The 16,061-nt window shown below is 29.5% G+C and overlaps 1 protein-coding gene across 6 annotated transcripts in view; it reads right to left on the reverse strand.

Annotated features, from left to right (window-relative positions):
• The window catches only part of LOC118200960 (lethal(2) giant larvae protein homolog 1-like), a 280,707-nt gene that overhangs the window by 165,489 nt on the left and 99,157 nt on the right, over nt 1–16,061 (reverse strand). For all 6 annotated transcript variants that reach the window (XR_015040817.1, XR_015040816.1, XM_085815717.1 and 3 more), the window contains exons 9-11: nt 4,549–4,603; nt 3,664–3,818; nt 1,149–1,369 (exon numbers count right to left, since the gene is read on the reverse strand). Coding sequence is in view for 4 of the 6 variants with exons in the window: in XM_085815717.1 (XP_085671843.1) it covers nt 1,149–1,369; nt 3,664–3,818; nt 4,549–4,603 (431 nt within the window). In the remaining 2 variants the exon portion in view is untranslated. The remainder of the gene's footprint in view (nt 1–1,148; nt 1,370–3,663; nt 3,819–4,548; nt 4,604–16,061) is intronic.

Genomic DNA, 16,061 nt, shown 5'->3' on the forward strand with positions numbered 1-16,061 from the left:
ATATATATCGGAAATTCTATTTGATATAATCGAAAGTTTAAGCTTACTTTTATAAAATTGCTCTTACAGTCTGCAAAAAATAATAAGCCGGATGCAATTCGAAAATTAAGGAACAACGCAATCATCAACATTAACTGAAATAGATAATTATTTAGCTTATACGTCCATTATACATAAAATGCACACGCGAAAACGTATTCTGCACTTGCGCACACTCATATGCGCAGTCGTAAAAGGTCTTACGCGCACGCGTGAACGCCTCTGCACATGTGTCAATGCGGCGCATGCGCAGAAAGTTTTTAGTTTTGATGTCCGGATTATAGATCATTCCGAATTATGGGTGTCCGAATTAACGACTTTTGACTGTACTACTCCAAATGTATAAGTTTTATTTGAGGTGGCTAATATGAAATTTCAAGAACTCTTAGTTTGACCTATATAAAATACATTGGACTACACTGATAAAGAAATTTTAAAAATAAGATAAAAATCTGGGTCAATCATTAGTCAAAAAATATCTTGGAATTTATAAACTTCTGGAAATTTCAAGCAATTTTTCTGTTCATATAGTGAACACATGTTTTTGTTTTATTGCTACTAAAAATGGAAAAAGGAACTAATGAGATTAAACCACTGCTGTCTTTTGAAATGCCAGTTCCTAATTTCTACCAAGCCACTTATGAGTAAAATGCATGCTGATCATTAAATACATAATCAATACTCACTGCAAGTTTTATTTTATTATTTTATCCTTTAAAAAAATTAATGACAGTGAAAAGTAAAATCTACACTAACAAAAGTTACATAAATAACTTATCAATGTGTTGTGAATAAATTGTAAAAATTACTTACTTTAATGTCCATTTAATTTACTTTGTTTTAAATTACACTGCAAATATTTTTATATGTATCAAGTTAATGAATCTGTTCCATTTTGCAGATAATTAATTGCATTATCTAAATTATTTCTGCTTTAATTAGATAACTGGTTATTTTAATAGTTTAAGTCGTCAAAATTTTTTAAAACAAGATCTAAAACTAAAAATCAGGTTTATACTCTTTGATAAAAGTTTCCACAAAGAAATAATTGGATTCATATCCTAATTCAACAGAAATACATACAAACACCAAGTAGAAATCATACTTACATTTTCAGAAATGTTTTGAGCAGGCATACTTTGAGATGATGCAGCGAGTTGTTTCCACAAATCATCATGTACGTTAGGACAAAACTGGTAACAAGTTATGGATGAAGAATGAGGTATTTCTAAATATGGATACTTATAAGGTGACCAAAACTCTGATTCCAAATCTATTGCAATGAGCTCTTCTTCCACCAAGATAACAAGGGAGTGAGGATTATCAAACTCTGAAAAAGGGAAGATAATAAAATATTATTACACATAATAAAATATTATTTAAATCGAACTTCTTAAGAAGTGTCGTTCTGTCATCTTTCCTATTAAGAAATACATATATACAAGGAGAAACAGTAACTGACACATTTTGCATTTAAAGTTACATATTATGCAGTAATTGCATTTTTCGTCTCTAGTTTACCAATTTTTGAGATAAATAAAAATATTTTCTTAGGTACTTTGATGTTTTACAATTCTTTGCTCTAAATCAGTGGGTTCTTAAATCTTAACTGCCCATGGACCCCTTCTTATAGAAAAACATGACCATGAATGTTCACCGAAATAATAATTCTAAAAGCATAATTTTACAAATAATAATAACAACAATAATAATAATGTGTGCCTTTCTTCTATTTTTACATTTCCATTTAAGAGATTTAATAAAATATTTAAAAGTTATGCTGAAATACTTATTAATGTGCTAGTTCAGTTTGTTTATCGCATGCACACAAATGAATATATGCATAAATACTAACAACTAGGCAATTTTAAATAATTTTAAAATTTTCAAGCCAATTTTTTAAATGATTTCGTTATAGAATATTTCCTTTTCTTGCTTAGCAAATCATTAATAACCAATATAAGAAATTTTTAAGCAATAAAATAAAAGTTATCACATGCCACCCAAAATTACCCTTTTCACAGCTCCACAACAAGTATATAGAAAGGTTTCCACAATTTCTGCAGTGTTAGGAACAGTTTTAATGAATGGAATGGAATGAAAAAAAAGAGTACTGAAAAAATATACCTAACTTTTCATAATTTAAGTAAGGCAAAACATCTAGGTAGTTAAATAAACATGACGCTTTTAGAATTCAAAATATAAAATTCCATAACATTAATGTATAAAATTCATACAGAATTCTCAAAACAAAGCTACCTTTATTTTGCAACAGCTCCTCTTGGAAGATTTGGATTAATTGCAAATAGATACAGTAAAATATATTAAATTAGGTAATTTGTTCTCTAATTTCTCCATGAATTTTACATATAAAGAAATTGAACTTTTAGTTTTTAAATTTTTAAAGCATAGTGAACGTACTATTAACTATAATAACTTTTACTCTATAGGCAATACATAAAAAGGTTTTATATTTACAGAACTTTAACTGCAGCATTGAAAGTATTTTTCATAGAATTATCTATCTTACTTTTAAAAAATATCTATAATTTGAAGCAGATATCTAAGACCAATAGTTAAGAAAATGTAGCTTATAGCAATTTTTAGTGATTATCCTGACATTAATATGTCATTATGCCATAATATGCTAATAGATCCAGTAAATGTTGATAATGGAACATAATTCATTTAAAATAAAAGTCTATAATCACTCAAAAAATAAGTAAGGTACAGTAAACTCCTGATTAACAGAGGTGATACCAAGGACATCTATAGTTAATGCATAATCATGAGTAATACAACAGAGGAAGAACAAAAAAAAAAAAAAAAACACTAGATAAAAAAAATGTTAATTTATAATTTAGCAGCAATTTTGAGATGTTTAATATGGAGAATAAGTTCCTGTGGTTATGTAAATTAAATCTGAAATCAAAACAAGGTCACACTTCAAAACAGAGAACCTTTAGTTAACCCATAATCATAGGTAATACAACAACAATCAAAAGAAAACATTAACCTATAGTATAACTAAAAGAACAATATCATTAACAATTTAACAGCATTTCTGAGATGTTAAATTTGGAGAATAAGTTTCTATGGTTATGTAAATTAAGTCTGCAATCAAATCACACTTCCAAACAGAGAAAACAATGTTTTTGTTCATATTACATTTGTATCTCGACAGGAGTCAATAGGAAACATAAAATTAATTCATGGTTGCCCATTTAATTTATTTTGGGGATTTATCAATGTATTCGTAATGGATAATTTAATGATGATTGTATATTCTAGATTATGTGCAGTTAATATACATACTGCTGTGGATAAAAATAGTTCCTTAATTCTGTGATATGATTTGCTATCACTGCAATTATCTTGTGCATTTTCTTATCCTTTTTGCACTTCCTGTAGAAATTTCGCTTTATTTTGATAGTATGTGATGATAATTTTTTATCATTCCATAACAAAAAGACTTCTGAGATGAATTTTTTTTAGACACAGCCCAATTTAGGGGTTTACTATACTTTAAAGGAAATACTAGCTAATAGCAATTGTCAACTCACAGGTAACCGTATTTTAAAATAAAAAGAAAATTATAAAGCATACATATAGAGATATGTTTACCTGATTCATCTAATGCATCAGATATTGTAAAAAAATTTATCACTTTGGAAGACAAGTCTAGAACCTGATGTCTGTCACCACACATGATTGTCACTGTGAATTTCTCCCCATAACTGGATCTCGGCATACCACCAGAAAATATAACATAACCATCTCTAAATGGACCAAGAAAACAGAATTTTTGTCGACAAATAAATTATTAACTAACTCTTTGCTGAAGAACATTAAACTAATAATTTGGAAAGCAGCATAATTTGTCTTTTATTATTTTTATTCAGACAGCAGGATACACAACAGTATTATTTTGATAATGACTTCCACAGCATCACAATCAGATTGATAACTTTGAAAATGAGTTTTATTGCAATTAGATTTTTTAACAAATCATTTTTCAAAATGAAATAAAATCTGTAAACACAATACCATTTATATTACTAATATAAATAGAATAAGACTGCAATTTAAAATTGGAAAAACTGATGAGCTAATTGTCATAATTTAAAAAAAATATTAATTTTTTTAAAAAATATTTTACAGCGATGTTCAGAATATTCCTGTGATCTTTTAAGTACAAAATATTCAACATAATAATAACGAAATAAGGAATGATTAAAATTATAGTAATTTTATGGTAATTCTCATGATAATTTTAAATTTAACATAAATATTAGATTCATAAACATCCTCTCCCTTTTTCTCTCAAAAAAAGATCAGAAATGAAAACTAAATTAAAAAGTAGAAAATAATTTAGTTTTTTCTCCATTTAACCCTAATATGTATAAGAGTTAACTTCAGGAAGAAAATTTTCATACACAACATTCAACATATTATATTTCATACTTAAACATAAAAAAAAAAAAAAAAAAAAAGTCATATAAAACATACCCTCCTTTTACTGTATTCCACAAAACCTTATGAATTGCTTTGCAAGCAAAAGGACCTGTACAAATGCAAAAAATAATTAAAAAGATAAATATCTAAATGGAAATAACAAATTAAATAGAAAAGTATGCAGAAGCATATTCTAATAAAAGGCTATGCCATGGCATATGCCTTTCCAAACATAAAATAATTTCTAAGGCAAAATAGCATGAGTTCATCTTATGGTTCCAGTATAAATGTGGTACATGTCGCATGTATATGAATTTCAAACTGTGAGATAGCTTAGAATGTTTTCTATTACACTTAAAAACTGTTACCATAATATCACAGTCTCACTTTCTAAAAATAAGCAAACTAAAATCCATAACAGATTATACTAGAATTCATTAAAAGATTTAGCTTGCAAAGGCATTAAACGTTTTCAAAGATGCATACCACATCACAACACGAAGAAACATCTCAGCCTGTTGATAGTTTAAATACACGAACTACACAGAAAAGAACTCAGACATATTGGTGGCATCTCAGTCAAGAGATTTGGAGGATATGACATTTTTCATGGAGAATGGAAGCATAGATTTCTGAAGGTAATTTTTAAAATACTGACATGTTATACTATATTTGCTCAAAAACACAACATGCCTCCTCAAATATCAGACTCTTGTTACATTTTAGGATATATACATATTATTACAAAAGTTTTTTTTTTATATATCATCTCCAGTCTCTAACGACAACTAGCTAAACATTAAGTCTATCTTGCCAACTTTATAGCTTCAATATCTCAAATAGAGTACAACACACCACAAACCACTACCTTCTCTCACTAGACATGACAACCTTTTTACATTCCCTCGTTGAGTACATTTACATTTACAGCCATTTTGTTTCAAATTTTGCAAACAAGTAAGTTAATTTTAATTTCCTTTCTGGCACTGATTTGTAATTAAATTTATATTTAGATACCTACTTTCCATTTTGCATTTAAATCTAAAGAATGCAGTAATTTGTACATATTTCTATTGTTTTCAAATATCTTCTTTTGTACATATTTCAGTTATTTTATATTAATTTATACAGGTCTCAATATTTTTTTTTTTTTTTTTTTTTTTTTTTTTTTTTTTTTTTTTTTACTATACTGTGAGAGTGTTGGGGAATGTTTTTTCTAATGTGAAGATCTCAATTCAGTTCTTAACAAGTACCTTAAATTAAAAAGAGAATTTTACTCATTTTTTCAGTTTTGTTTATGACAAACATTTTGGTTCAAGTAAAATAATTATCTTTCTCTTTTTTGAGTTTTGTTCGTAGCTTACGATTTAACTCTAGCACAATAACTAATCTGATCCTTATTTGGAAATAAGATGAAACACTCTCACTTAATTTGGTTACTGATATTTGGCAGTGGATTGGTTTGTTCTCCCTTGACAAGTCAATTAATCTGAAGGCTACCTTTTTAGGACTTTAAATTTTATGTTTTAATTTTACTTTTCAGATTTTTTCCATTTTAAAATAATATTTCTATATAGCTTATTAAAATAAAAATCTAAATTACTTATATTTAAAATACTGATTCAAATTTATTCCAATAATTCATCGCATTAATTAAATTTATGTTCCCTGGAGATGATATATATATAAAAACTTTTCTAGTAATAAATTATACTAGTATTTAAGCAGAACTTTACTCACTAAAGCTGACAAAGCTAATAAAATTTTCCGCATTATTTGAAAAAAAAAAAAAATATAAAATACTTCCCGAAAAAAAAAAAACTTCAGCAGACTACTAGCTGCAACAAAACTAATTCCATCTCATCAATTGCCAACAAGATTAAAGCTTCACTGAAGACTAAAAATTTCCCTCTTACCCAACTTCAATAAATTCTCTAACCTGTATGGCTTGCATAAATTTTATAAAACTTCTACCTAATTCTGTTTTATTGTTAATGGTACTAAAAAGACCAAAAAGGCAATACTTTTGATCTCAAAGTTAAAAAGAATTGTACTATTATTTTTGAATCTGTTAATAAAGAGCATCATTAGAATTTGATTATTAATAATAACAGTCCTGTTCTTTCTTAAAAATTTGGAAGTAACAGAAATTGTTATGATTTTGAAAATCTCTACTTTCCTTCCATCAAGTGAAAACATACAATAGTCTTTTAGCTCTTCCTAAACTTTTTCTCGAAATTTTTCCAGCTATTTCAGAAGCTAACTAGAAATTGCACATTATTGTGTATCGTTTAATAAATAGATACAGTTCAGAGATTATACTTTTCAACAAATTAACAGTATTCTTATGAGCACTTCATATTCCACATTTACTTAATCCAAAAATCTATTAATCAGGTTGATAAAAATTACTTTACTACTGTATATAGGCATATCGATGAAATTATTGCAGTTAACAGTTTTGAGAAAACAAAAGAACACAGTATTCAAACAACAAATCTTGCCCTTAATAAACCTAACATTACTAAAAAAGATTAACTGTTTAGATTTATATATTTTAATTGCAAAAATAAATAACTTTATAACAAAAGAAAAGATTTCAATTTGAACAAAATTTTAACATTTTGAAAGAGTTTTAAATAACACAATTCACAATCAACTTTGCAGAATTAAAACAAAAAAATGTACTGAAGTTAATTACCTATAAGAAGCTTAAATTTTTACTAATTCTTTAATAAAGAATAAATTCTGAAATATTACATTAATAGACTAGAAGAGAAACACACTAATGTGACAATCAAAATCGTAAAAACAACCTTGTATTTAGCGTAAGTATATTGAAACACTCAATCGATTTCGAGGGCAGCTAAAGGTCCCCCCTCATCAGGAGAAAGAAATACCTAGAAAGAAGAAAAATAAAGGGGAAAGAGTCTCAGAAACATGTGGTCCTTATCAGCACTGCACGTGGTTATAACCGGATTTTTAATCAGAGTTACACTGGCCGCCTACTTTTACTGAGCCAGACTATCTGATCAAACATGTAACACAAAGGACAAGAAAAATTAGCGAAGTTAAAAATAGGGAGCGAGCGGCAACTGTACCTTCACGCTCAAAATCTGAACTTCGAATAATGGAAAGCAACCACTGAATGGATACCAGAGGGTATAAAAATCCGTTCAGATAGCCTGGCTCAGTAAATGTAGGCGGCCAGTGTAACTCTGATTAAAAATCCGGTTATAACCACGTGGCAGTGCTGATAAGGACCATGTGTTTCTGAGACTCCTTCCTCTTTATTTTTCTTCTTTCTAGGTATTTCTTTCTCCTGATGGGGAGGGATCTTTAGCTGCCCTCAAAATCGATTGAGTATTTAATCTCTGATTTTAGGTTGTGTTATGGCAGCATTATTTTAAACCTCAAAAAAGGAAAATAATAGAGAATGGCTACTAAAATTGGAGACTTGTCCATAGGTAAAAAATTCCCTTTTCTTGCACAGTTTCTGTATTATTATTCTGGCTCTTAATTGTGCTGGGCAAAAGATTTTAAACTTACTATCCTCTTTTTCAGTAAAACTTTTGCCAGAATTTGAATTTAAATTTTACTTTTAATTAATGTTGTTTGTTTGTTTTAATTTTTAGTAATGGTGCTCTGTTGGCCTTTCTTCCTTCTTTGCCCCACTAACATTTTAGCAGGAATAATAAACTTTTTCTGAGAATTCTCTTTTGTGCCAAATTACCTATGTCAAATTTTCGATGATTTTGGCATAGTTTTTTTACGTTGATTATAGTCTAGTTTTACCATTTCCAAGTTTAAAAAATTTTTACAATGGAATGTCAACCATGCACATTCATTTTCACACTCTCCCTTCAAAGAATTACAGTGTCATTTTTCAAAAAATTTACAGAGTATTTTGGACATTTGTTGTTTTTTGTAATTATAGCCAGTTCCACTAAATTTTATATGAAATAGGGGAATTTTCCAAATGTTTTTCTCTTTTAGGGTTTTTTTTTATGTATCTTTAATGTTGATTAATTTTTTTTTAAATTTTTATTTTTTTGTTCATGTTTCATGAGAAATATTACATATTTTAGAACACTAAACTACTAAATACTTTGGCTTAAGGGCGAATTATGTTACATAAAAAAAAAAGTAGTAAGTTAAAAATTTTCATGGCTAATTTGGTCATTGTTTTCTCATTACATATACCAATGTGATTAACTCTAGACATTTTGCTATATTTTTACTTTAATTCATTGTATTTTTTAAATGTTTTGTAATTCTGGAAATTTTAATTTTTCAATTTAATTTATATTTTTTCAAATAGTAAACTTGCATTGGAGTAATAATTTCTAAAAAAGTTTATAAAACTTTTAACTTCTGGTTTTTATCTCCCTTCATTCTGAAATTTAATGGTTTCTTACGGTTTTCAAATTAAATCGTCTAAAAATTCTTTTTTAATTTTTAAAAATTGTTTCTTGATAGTACAGTTTTTCTTCTAATTCAGAAGTTTTATTATATATATATATATATATACATATATAAGAGGGACAGCTTTGCATCGCCACAGGTCAGTTTTTGTTTCTTTTGTTACAACTTTTTCTTGGTCTTAGCAAGACCCACCTTGTTTGTTCTCATCTTAATTTTTGTTTTATTTTATTTTAATTACAGGTTTTCATTACAGATTTCTAAAATCTATAATTTAAAAATTAAATTGTTAATCTTTAAGCTTGCAGGCCCAGCCCGTATGTTTTTGTATTTTTAGGACTAATAGCTCATCGCTATTTATTTTCATTTTGATTTTGATTTTAGTCTAGATATAGGAAGTTTAGGTATTGTTTAACATATTTTAACACCTTAATGTGTCATTCTGTGTGGACACGTCGGGAAATTGGAACAGAGAATTGAGACTATTAAAATTTCCAAGACACTTTGCCAAAATTTTAAAAAATTTTTAGCGAAAAAGTTTCAATTGTCTGTTTTGGCGAAACGCGTAATGGGGTTAGCTTGATTCGACGTTCAAATAAATGAAATTTCCCTTGAAAAGCCAGTTTGGAAGTCGAATTGGGCTAATTTACCATTTTCCGCTTACTTTTTATCTGTTTCTGTTTTTTTAATGTTTTACATGTCTAATGATTTGATTTTCATATGTATTAATTTTTTAAAACGCGTTGAACCTTTTGGAGCAGCAGCTCTTGGTAACTTTTAGGCGAGCTTACTACAATTTATATATATATATATATATATATATATATATATATACATATGTATGTAATAAAAGCAAATTTCACAGAAATATTGATGTAGGACACTGAGACATAAAAGGGAAGAAATACTGAGTGAGGAGATACTTTGTAGAGTCCAGTCGATAAACTTCTCTATGAAAACTGAAGTAGCAGGAAACTACACAAGAGAAGGTTTAAAGTACCCTTTATTGGATCTTTAAAATTTACAATGCGTCAACTCAACACTAACAAACTTCACCTATGCTTGGGTGGTAACTGAAAATACAAATAACGAAGCTAACGTTTGAAGATATTACCAAATGATAGAACTAGACTACATGGCTCAATGAGATCCCGTATCTTAAACCCCCTTTGAGACTTGTGGCAGCAAGTAAATGCAATTAAGCTACGTGAATCAACAGTAAGCAAACGTATCTATGGCACACGTCGCGGTTATATAGCCTAACTCCCTCTTTTCTCCAACCGAAACTCGGCTTTTAAATACTTCCTGCAAAGTAAAAATTTGCATTCCTTCATGTGCGCTCCAAAATTTAACTACTCTGGCACTGACAATTAGGGGAGTGAAGACTTATAGGAAAGTTTTTTAAATTAAATTTTAAATACAGTAGTAAATACTAGTAAATACAGTCAAAAGTCTTTAATCCGGACTCGTCGGGACTTCGGCAATTCCGGATTATCGGTTTTTCTGGATTATAGATCATCAATTTAAATCTGGTAAGATGTCATGCAGAAATTATAAAATTAAAATATGAAACCATAATTTATGAAATAAAAAGCAATTATGATCTAACGGGCATCAAAATTTACAAAAAAAAAAAGCTTAATATTTATTTGTTTACTTATTATATTATTTAACATTTCTTTCAACGCATTTAAACATTTCTTTCAACGTGCGCATGCGTAAAGCATACATTAAGCATAGTCAAAATTGCAACCAGAAAACTATTTGATGTGTATTCATGATATTTACAATGACGAGGAATTTGATTTAAATCATATCAAAGACAGAGTACATCAAGATGAAATACTACATTTAGCAAGGAATTATACACCGAATAAAATAAAAACATCTGCCCTGAAGATAAGGATAGTGCTGACAGATCAACTTCCGGTTCATTTCGTGCCGCAACGTTACCCCCTCCCCCCGCAAAGCAGTGTGAATTTGATAAACAGATTTCGGAATGGTTAGAGAAACAGAGGATATGCCTTTATTCATTTTTTGCAGAAATTCCCCTTTTTCTTTGATGGACATCGAAATATGTTTTCGCTTTGTAGATCCTTTGGCAGCTCCAGAATCAGAAATTCTTTTTGACATAATCGAAAGTTCAGGCTTAAAATGGCTCTAACAGTCTCAAAAAATAATAAGTTGGATCCAATTCGATGATTAAGAAACAACGCAATCTGCAACATTAACTGAAATAGATGATTTTAGCTTAGGTTATACTGTCCATTATACATTAAACACGCATGCATAAATGTATTATGCGCATGCGTAAAGGTATCATTCGTTTACGCATGTGCAGAAAGTTTGTAGCTTCGAGGTCCAGATTATAGATCATTTCGGATTATGGACGTCTGGATTAAAGACTTTTGACTGTATATATATAAATCCCTACAACTTGATACTTAAAACATACAATTCGTAATGACTAAGAAACTTGGCAGTCAAGGCGGTTTTAATTCAACTTTTATTTCCAATTGACATTTGTGGCCACAATTCACTTGGCACTTTAATTGAGCCTATTTTTAAAGTATTTACATTTTTGCATACTTTTGCGATAGGAAGGCAGCCCAGTGAAATTACGTACAAGCAGCACACAGACAGAAGCTAAAATGCTTAGTTAACCAATATGGAAGCTCAGGAAGAGGAAGGTTTGGGTTTGAGTTTCAGTTCTTAGAATTTAGGTACCCAATTACTATGTCATCAATTACACCAGCTTCGTGGTATATCTAGAAAAGATGCAGTCCAGAAATGTTGCTATTAATTTTAAATGAAGATGGGAGTAAAAGGGCTATTATTATTTATTATTTGAAAAAACAGATATTTTACACACACATATATACTTAAAAAGTCAAGACGATAGTCCAACTAAGCAGTAAGAATATCTGGATACTACTTAGCTTTGTTTCCGAAATACATCATAATAGAAAGGTACTTACCAATAATTAAAAATGAACAAAAAAAAAAAAAAATTAGTACTAAAAAGTTGAAGAACATAAATGGCAAACAAGTAGTATCAAAACATAGGTTAATCTCTTTTATTCAGAGCTTCAAAAGAGAACTTGTCAAGGGAAAAGTGTTTTGAAGCTCCAAACAATGTTCATCAACTAGACAAGCTAAAACAAGTTTCGTTCCAACTAATTCACTAGACTAAGCACAGAAAAATGCAATTAAACCATCTAATGTAATTAGAAGAATTTATAGTCTCATTGAATTCTCTCTTTTCCCGACGTATTTCAGCTGTTTAATTACCAAAACTGAAATTCGAAATGAGTAAACAATTAAAAACAAATACAAAAAACGAGACTTATCTTAGATAGTAAAAAGTAAAAGGTAAAAATACTGGAAAAATTTTAAAATATAAAAAGGAATATGCTTTTCATGAACATAAAAACACCCGAAAAAATTGTAAGCATTTTTACAAAAATAAGCTCAAATTAATCTCAAAAATTGAAAATTAGTTTGACAGTCCTACGTATAACTAAAAAAGGAGTGTCTCGACTAGGAGAAGTAAAAAACTTTTTTAAAAAAAATTTGTGAATTTTACATGTACTAACTGTGGAAGTGCAATTGAAAAAAGCAAAATTGCTAAAATCAGGGAAGACAAAAATCTCATCTTGAGCAGGAGAAGCATTGGCAAAATGATTTGCGAAATTCGACTGCGAAAAGGTTGCCATGTTTTTTTCAACTTAACAGCATGGTTACCAGGAAAGAAAAATCGTATTTTTTAATGAATGGTAGCTCGTGTTGAAAAGCTTACATGTCTTTGTAATGATTAAGATTCATATAGTTTATACTTAACTAGCTTTCAATTTGCCTGTAAAACTTCTTTTCTAGTATCGTTATTACCTTTAGTGGTATCATTTATCATCATTTCATCCTTTTTTAAGTATTAGTTTGAGTATATATTTTGTAATGGTTTAAAGTAGGATTAATAAGAGTTATTATTTAACTATGGCAGCTACGAAAAACACAGAACACCATAAGCCACCAGGTGTGGATAGCGGTAGGTCTTCATATTTAACTCCACATGCAGAAAGATCTATTTCAACACATTCAAAATCACATTTTAGTAATATACATGGAGATATATCAGATCCAGTAATAACATGTAGTACTGCTAAGGACGTTAGCATTAAAGTTTCAAATGGACAAGATTGTAATTCTCCTAATTTTCCTTCCAAAGACTCTTGTTCCAGTGAATTTACTGATTCTGCATTTGAATGCTTAGAAAATTTAGAGCGTATCCTTTCTTGAGAGAATATTTCAAAGAAACTCTCTAAGACACTAAGATCTTATTTCTTCGATATTTTCAAAATTGTAAAAAACAAAATGCAGTGATAGCACAACTCCAAGGACAACTGGAACAATCACAAAACATAGAAAACTATTTGCAAGGTTTAGTGGAGGTAAAAAGCAATGAAATTATTCGAGAGATTTATGTAGAGAAGGCTGCAAAGACAGTGCACGAAAGAAGTCGATCAAAATCTAGACATAAAAGCCAGAGCGAACATATCCTGCTGGTTTACCCAACAGAGGATGGATCAACATCAGAGAATACAAAAGAAAAAGTTGAAAAATATATAAGTCCTGCAAAACTCAAAATAGGAGTTAAAAATGTCAGGAAAATTCGCAAAGGAGGCATTCGAATTCAAACCAATAAAGAGGAAGAACTTAAAATTCTGGAGGATGCAATTAAGGAAAATGCAAAATTAAAGGACTTGGTTGAACCAAAACAACCAACAAAAATTAATCCTAAAATCATTATCTACAATGTAGAGCAGGGATGTCAAACTCATAGCTACACTTGGGCCAAACAAACAAGGTTTAACTTTAGGCAGGCCGCAAGAAAAAAATCAATATTCATAGAAACGTAGATTTATTTCGAAAAATACAATAATAAGCATATATATATATATTTATATAGAAAAGAACAAGAAAAATTTAATGTTTACGTCCTGATACTTGACATCTCTTCTCTGCTATTATCTTTCCTATTTCGGGAGAAATTTTGTTTGCAGTGATAACTTTCAACGCTGACCCAAGGTGAGGATCATTAATACGGTTTCTAATAGGAGACTTATTACCTTTCATGACTGAAAATAACTGCTCGCACCGATAAGTGCTACCAAACATGGAAATAATTTCATATACGAATTTTCGAGTATTTTCAAACCTGGCTGGTAAATATTTGTAAAATTCAGGCACGCCCACTTCAATGAATTTTGCTTTCAAATTTGAGTTGCATTGAATCTCGATCACCTCCATTTGCATATGGCTGGGTACTGAGTCAATACTTATTGAGAAAAATCGAAGAAAACAAAAAAAAAAAATTGTCTTCGAGGGAACTAAAATCATTAAACCTCGTTTCAAATTCAGTTGTTAAATTTGCAATTTTTTCTGCGTACTTTTGATACGAACAAGTATCATCTAAACTTGATTTGTTCATGCTGCACGTCGGGAAGTGCGTCAAATCTTCATTTTTAAGTTGTTTTTCCCAAAGAACTAGTTGTGATTTGAATGCTTTAATTATGACAAACATGTTTGTAATGATATGATCTTTTCCTTGTAACAATAAATTTAAATCGGTTAAGTGTTTGGTTATATCAACCAAGAAAGATAAATCTTGTATCCATATTAGATCGTAAAACAAACTTACGTCTTGATTTTTCGTTTTTAAAAACTGACATATTTCTTCTTTCAAATCCCAGAATTGTTTGAGAATCTTGGAGCAAGATAACCAACGCACCTTGGTATAGTAGGACAAACCCGAATAGTCATTATCTAACTCACTTAAGAAAGCAGTGAATTGATGCTGATTTAAACCTCGAGATCTTATAAAATTTATAACTTTTTTTATATATGACAAAACATTCTCCATATTTATTACTTTCGTGCATAGAACTTCTTGATGTATAATACAATGCATATGATGAATGTTTGAACCGTGAATTTCACAAAGTTTTTTTCTTAGTAATGCTACGAAGCCCTTGTTTTTCCCGGTCATTGATGGAGTGCCATCTGTAGCTACAGAATTTAATTTTGCCAAAGGTAGATTATATTTCTGCAGAAGTCCAAAAACACAAGTAAATATATCTTCTCCTGTGGTAGTACCAGGCATCTGTATTAGTTCCAGTAATTCCTCAAAAATGTTAAAATTCTTGTCACAAGAACGAAGAAACAGTGCTAATTGAGCTTTGCCACTAATGTCACTCTCGTCACAGGCAATGGAGAAACTTTCAAAACTAGATGATTTGCGGCTAAATCAGTAACTCTTTCCGCAACTGTATTTCGAGACAATGAAATTGATTGAAAAGCCTTCACATTTCCAGGACAAACAATTTCTCCAGTTTTCATTAGGCATTCCTTGATGAAATCACCGTCAGTAAAAGGCTTCGAATGTTTAGCTATCAACTCAGACAAGACGTAGCTTGCATGTACCGCCGCTTCGCTTTCTTGCAATACTTTACTAAACATGGACTGTTGCTTTTTCACTCCTAACTTGAGCTCTTTCAACTTTTCTTCTCTCGCTAATCCTTCATTATTGTTATATTTTGATTTGTGTTGTTCCTAATGACGTTTAATATTATATAACTTTGGTACATTAATAGTATTATTACATATCAAGCAGATTATTTTATCTTTTATTTCACAGCAAAAATATTCTAATTCCCATTTTACTTGGAATATTCTATGTTCGTCAGCGATTTTTCGTTTAATTTTACTACCACTTGGTTTTGATATAGACATACTGAATACAAAGGGCTGGAATAAACACGGTTAACGTTAAAAAGTTAACAAAAATTTATTCTTTCCACAAGAGATAAATCAAAATGCTGAAATATTTCTTCAGAAATATTCTAACAATATCACAAAATGTCAAACGTTTAGCAAAAATAAATTCAAAACAGAGAAACTAATTCTATCTCACAGCGAAATCGCTACAAATCAATCACAGCATTAAGTAAACAAACAGTTCGCTAGAACTACAGCTACTACTGAGATGAGTTGTTTGTTCTCGGCTTTTATAAGCTTTATAATTAATTTCTCGAATATACTGGAAACATCTATAAATATCTGGATTTTTGTGGATGGCAACAGCAATT

The sequence above is a fragment of the Stegodyphus dumicola genome, chromosome 4 (genome assembly GCF_044657685.1).
Source record: "Stegodyphus dumicola isolate Sdum_Otavi_A_Nest chromosome 4, ASM4465768v1".
Lineage (NCBI taxonomy): Eukaryota > Metazoa > Arthropoda > Arachnida > Araneae > Eresidae > Stegodyphus > Stegodyphus dumicola.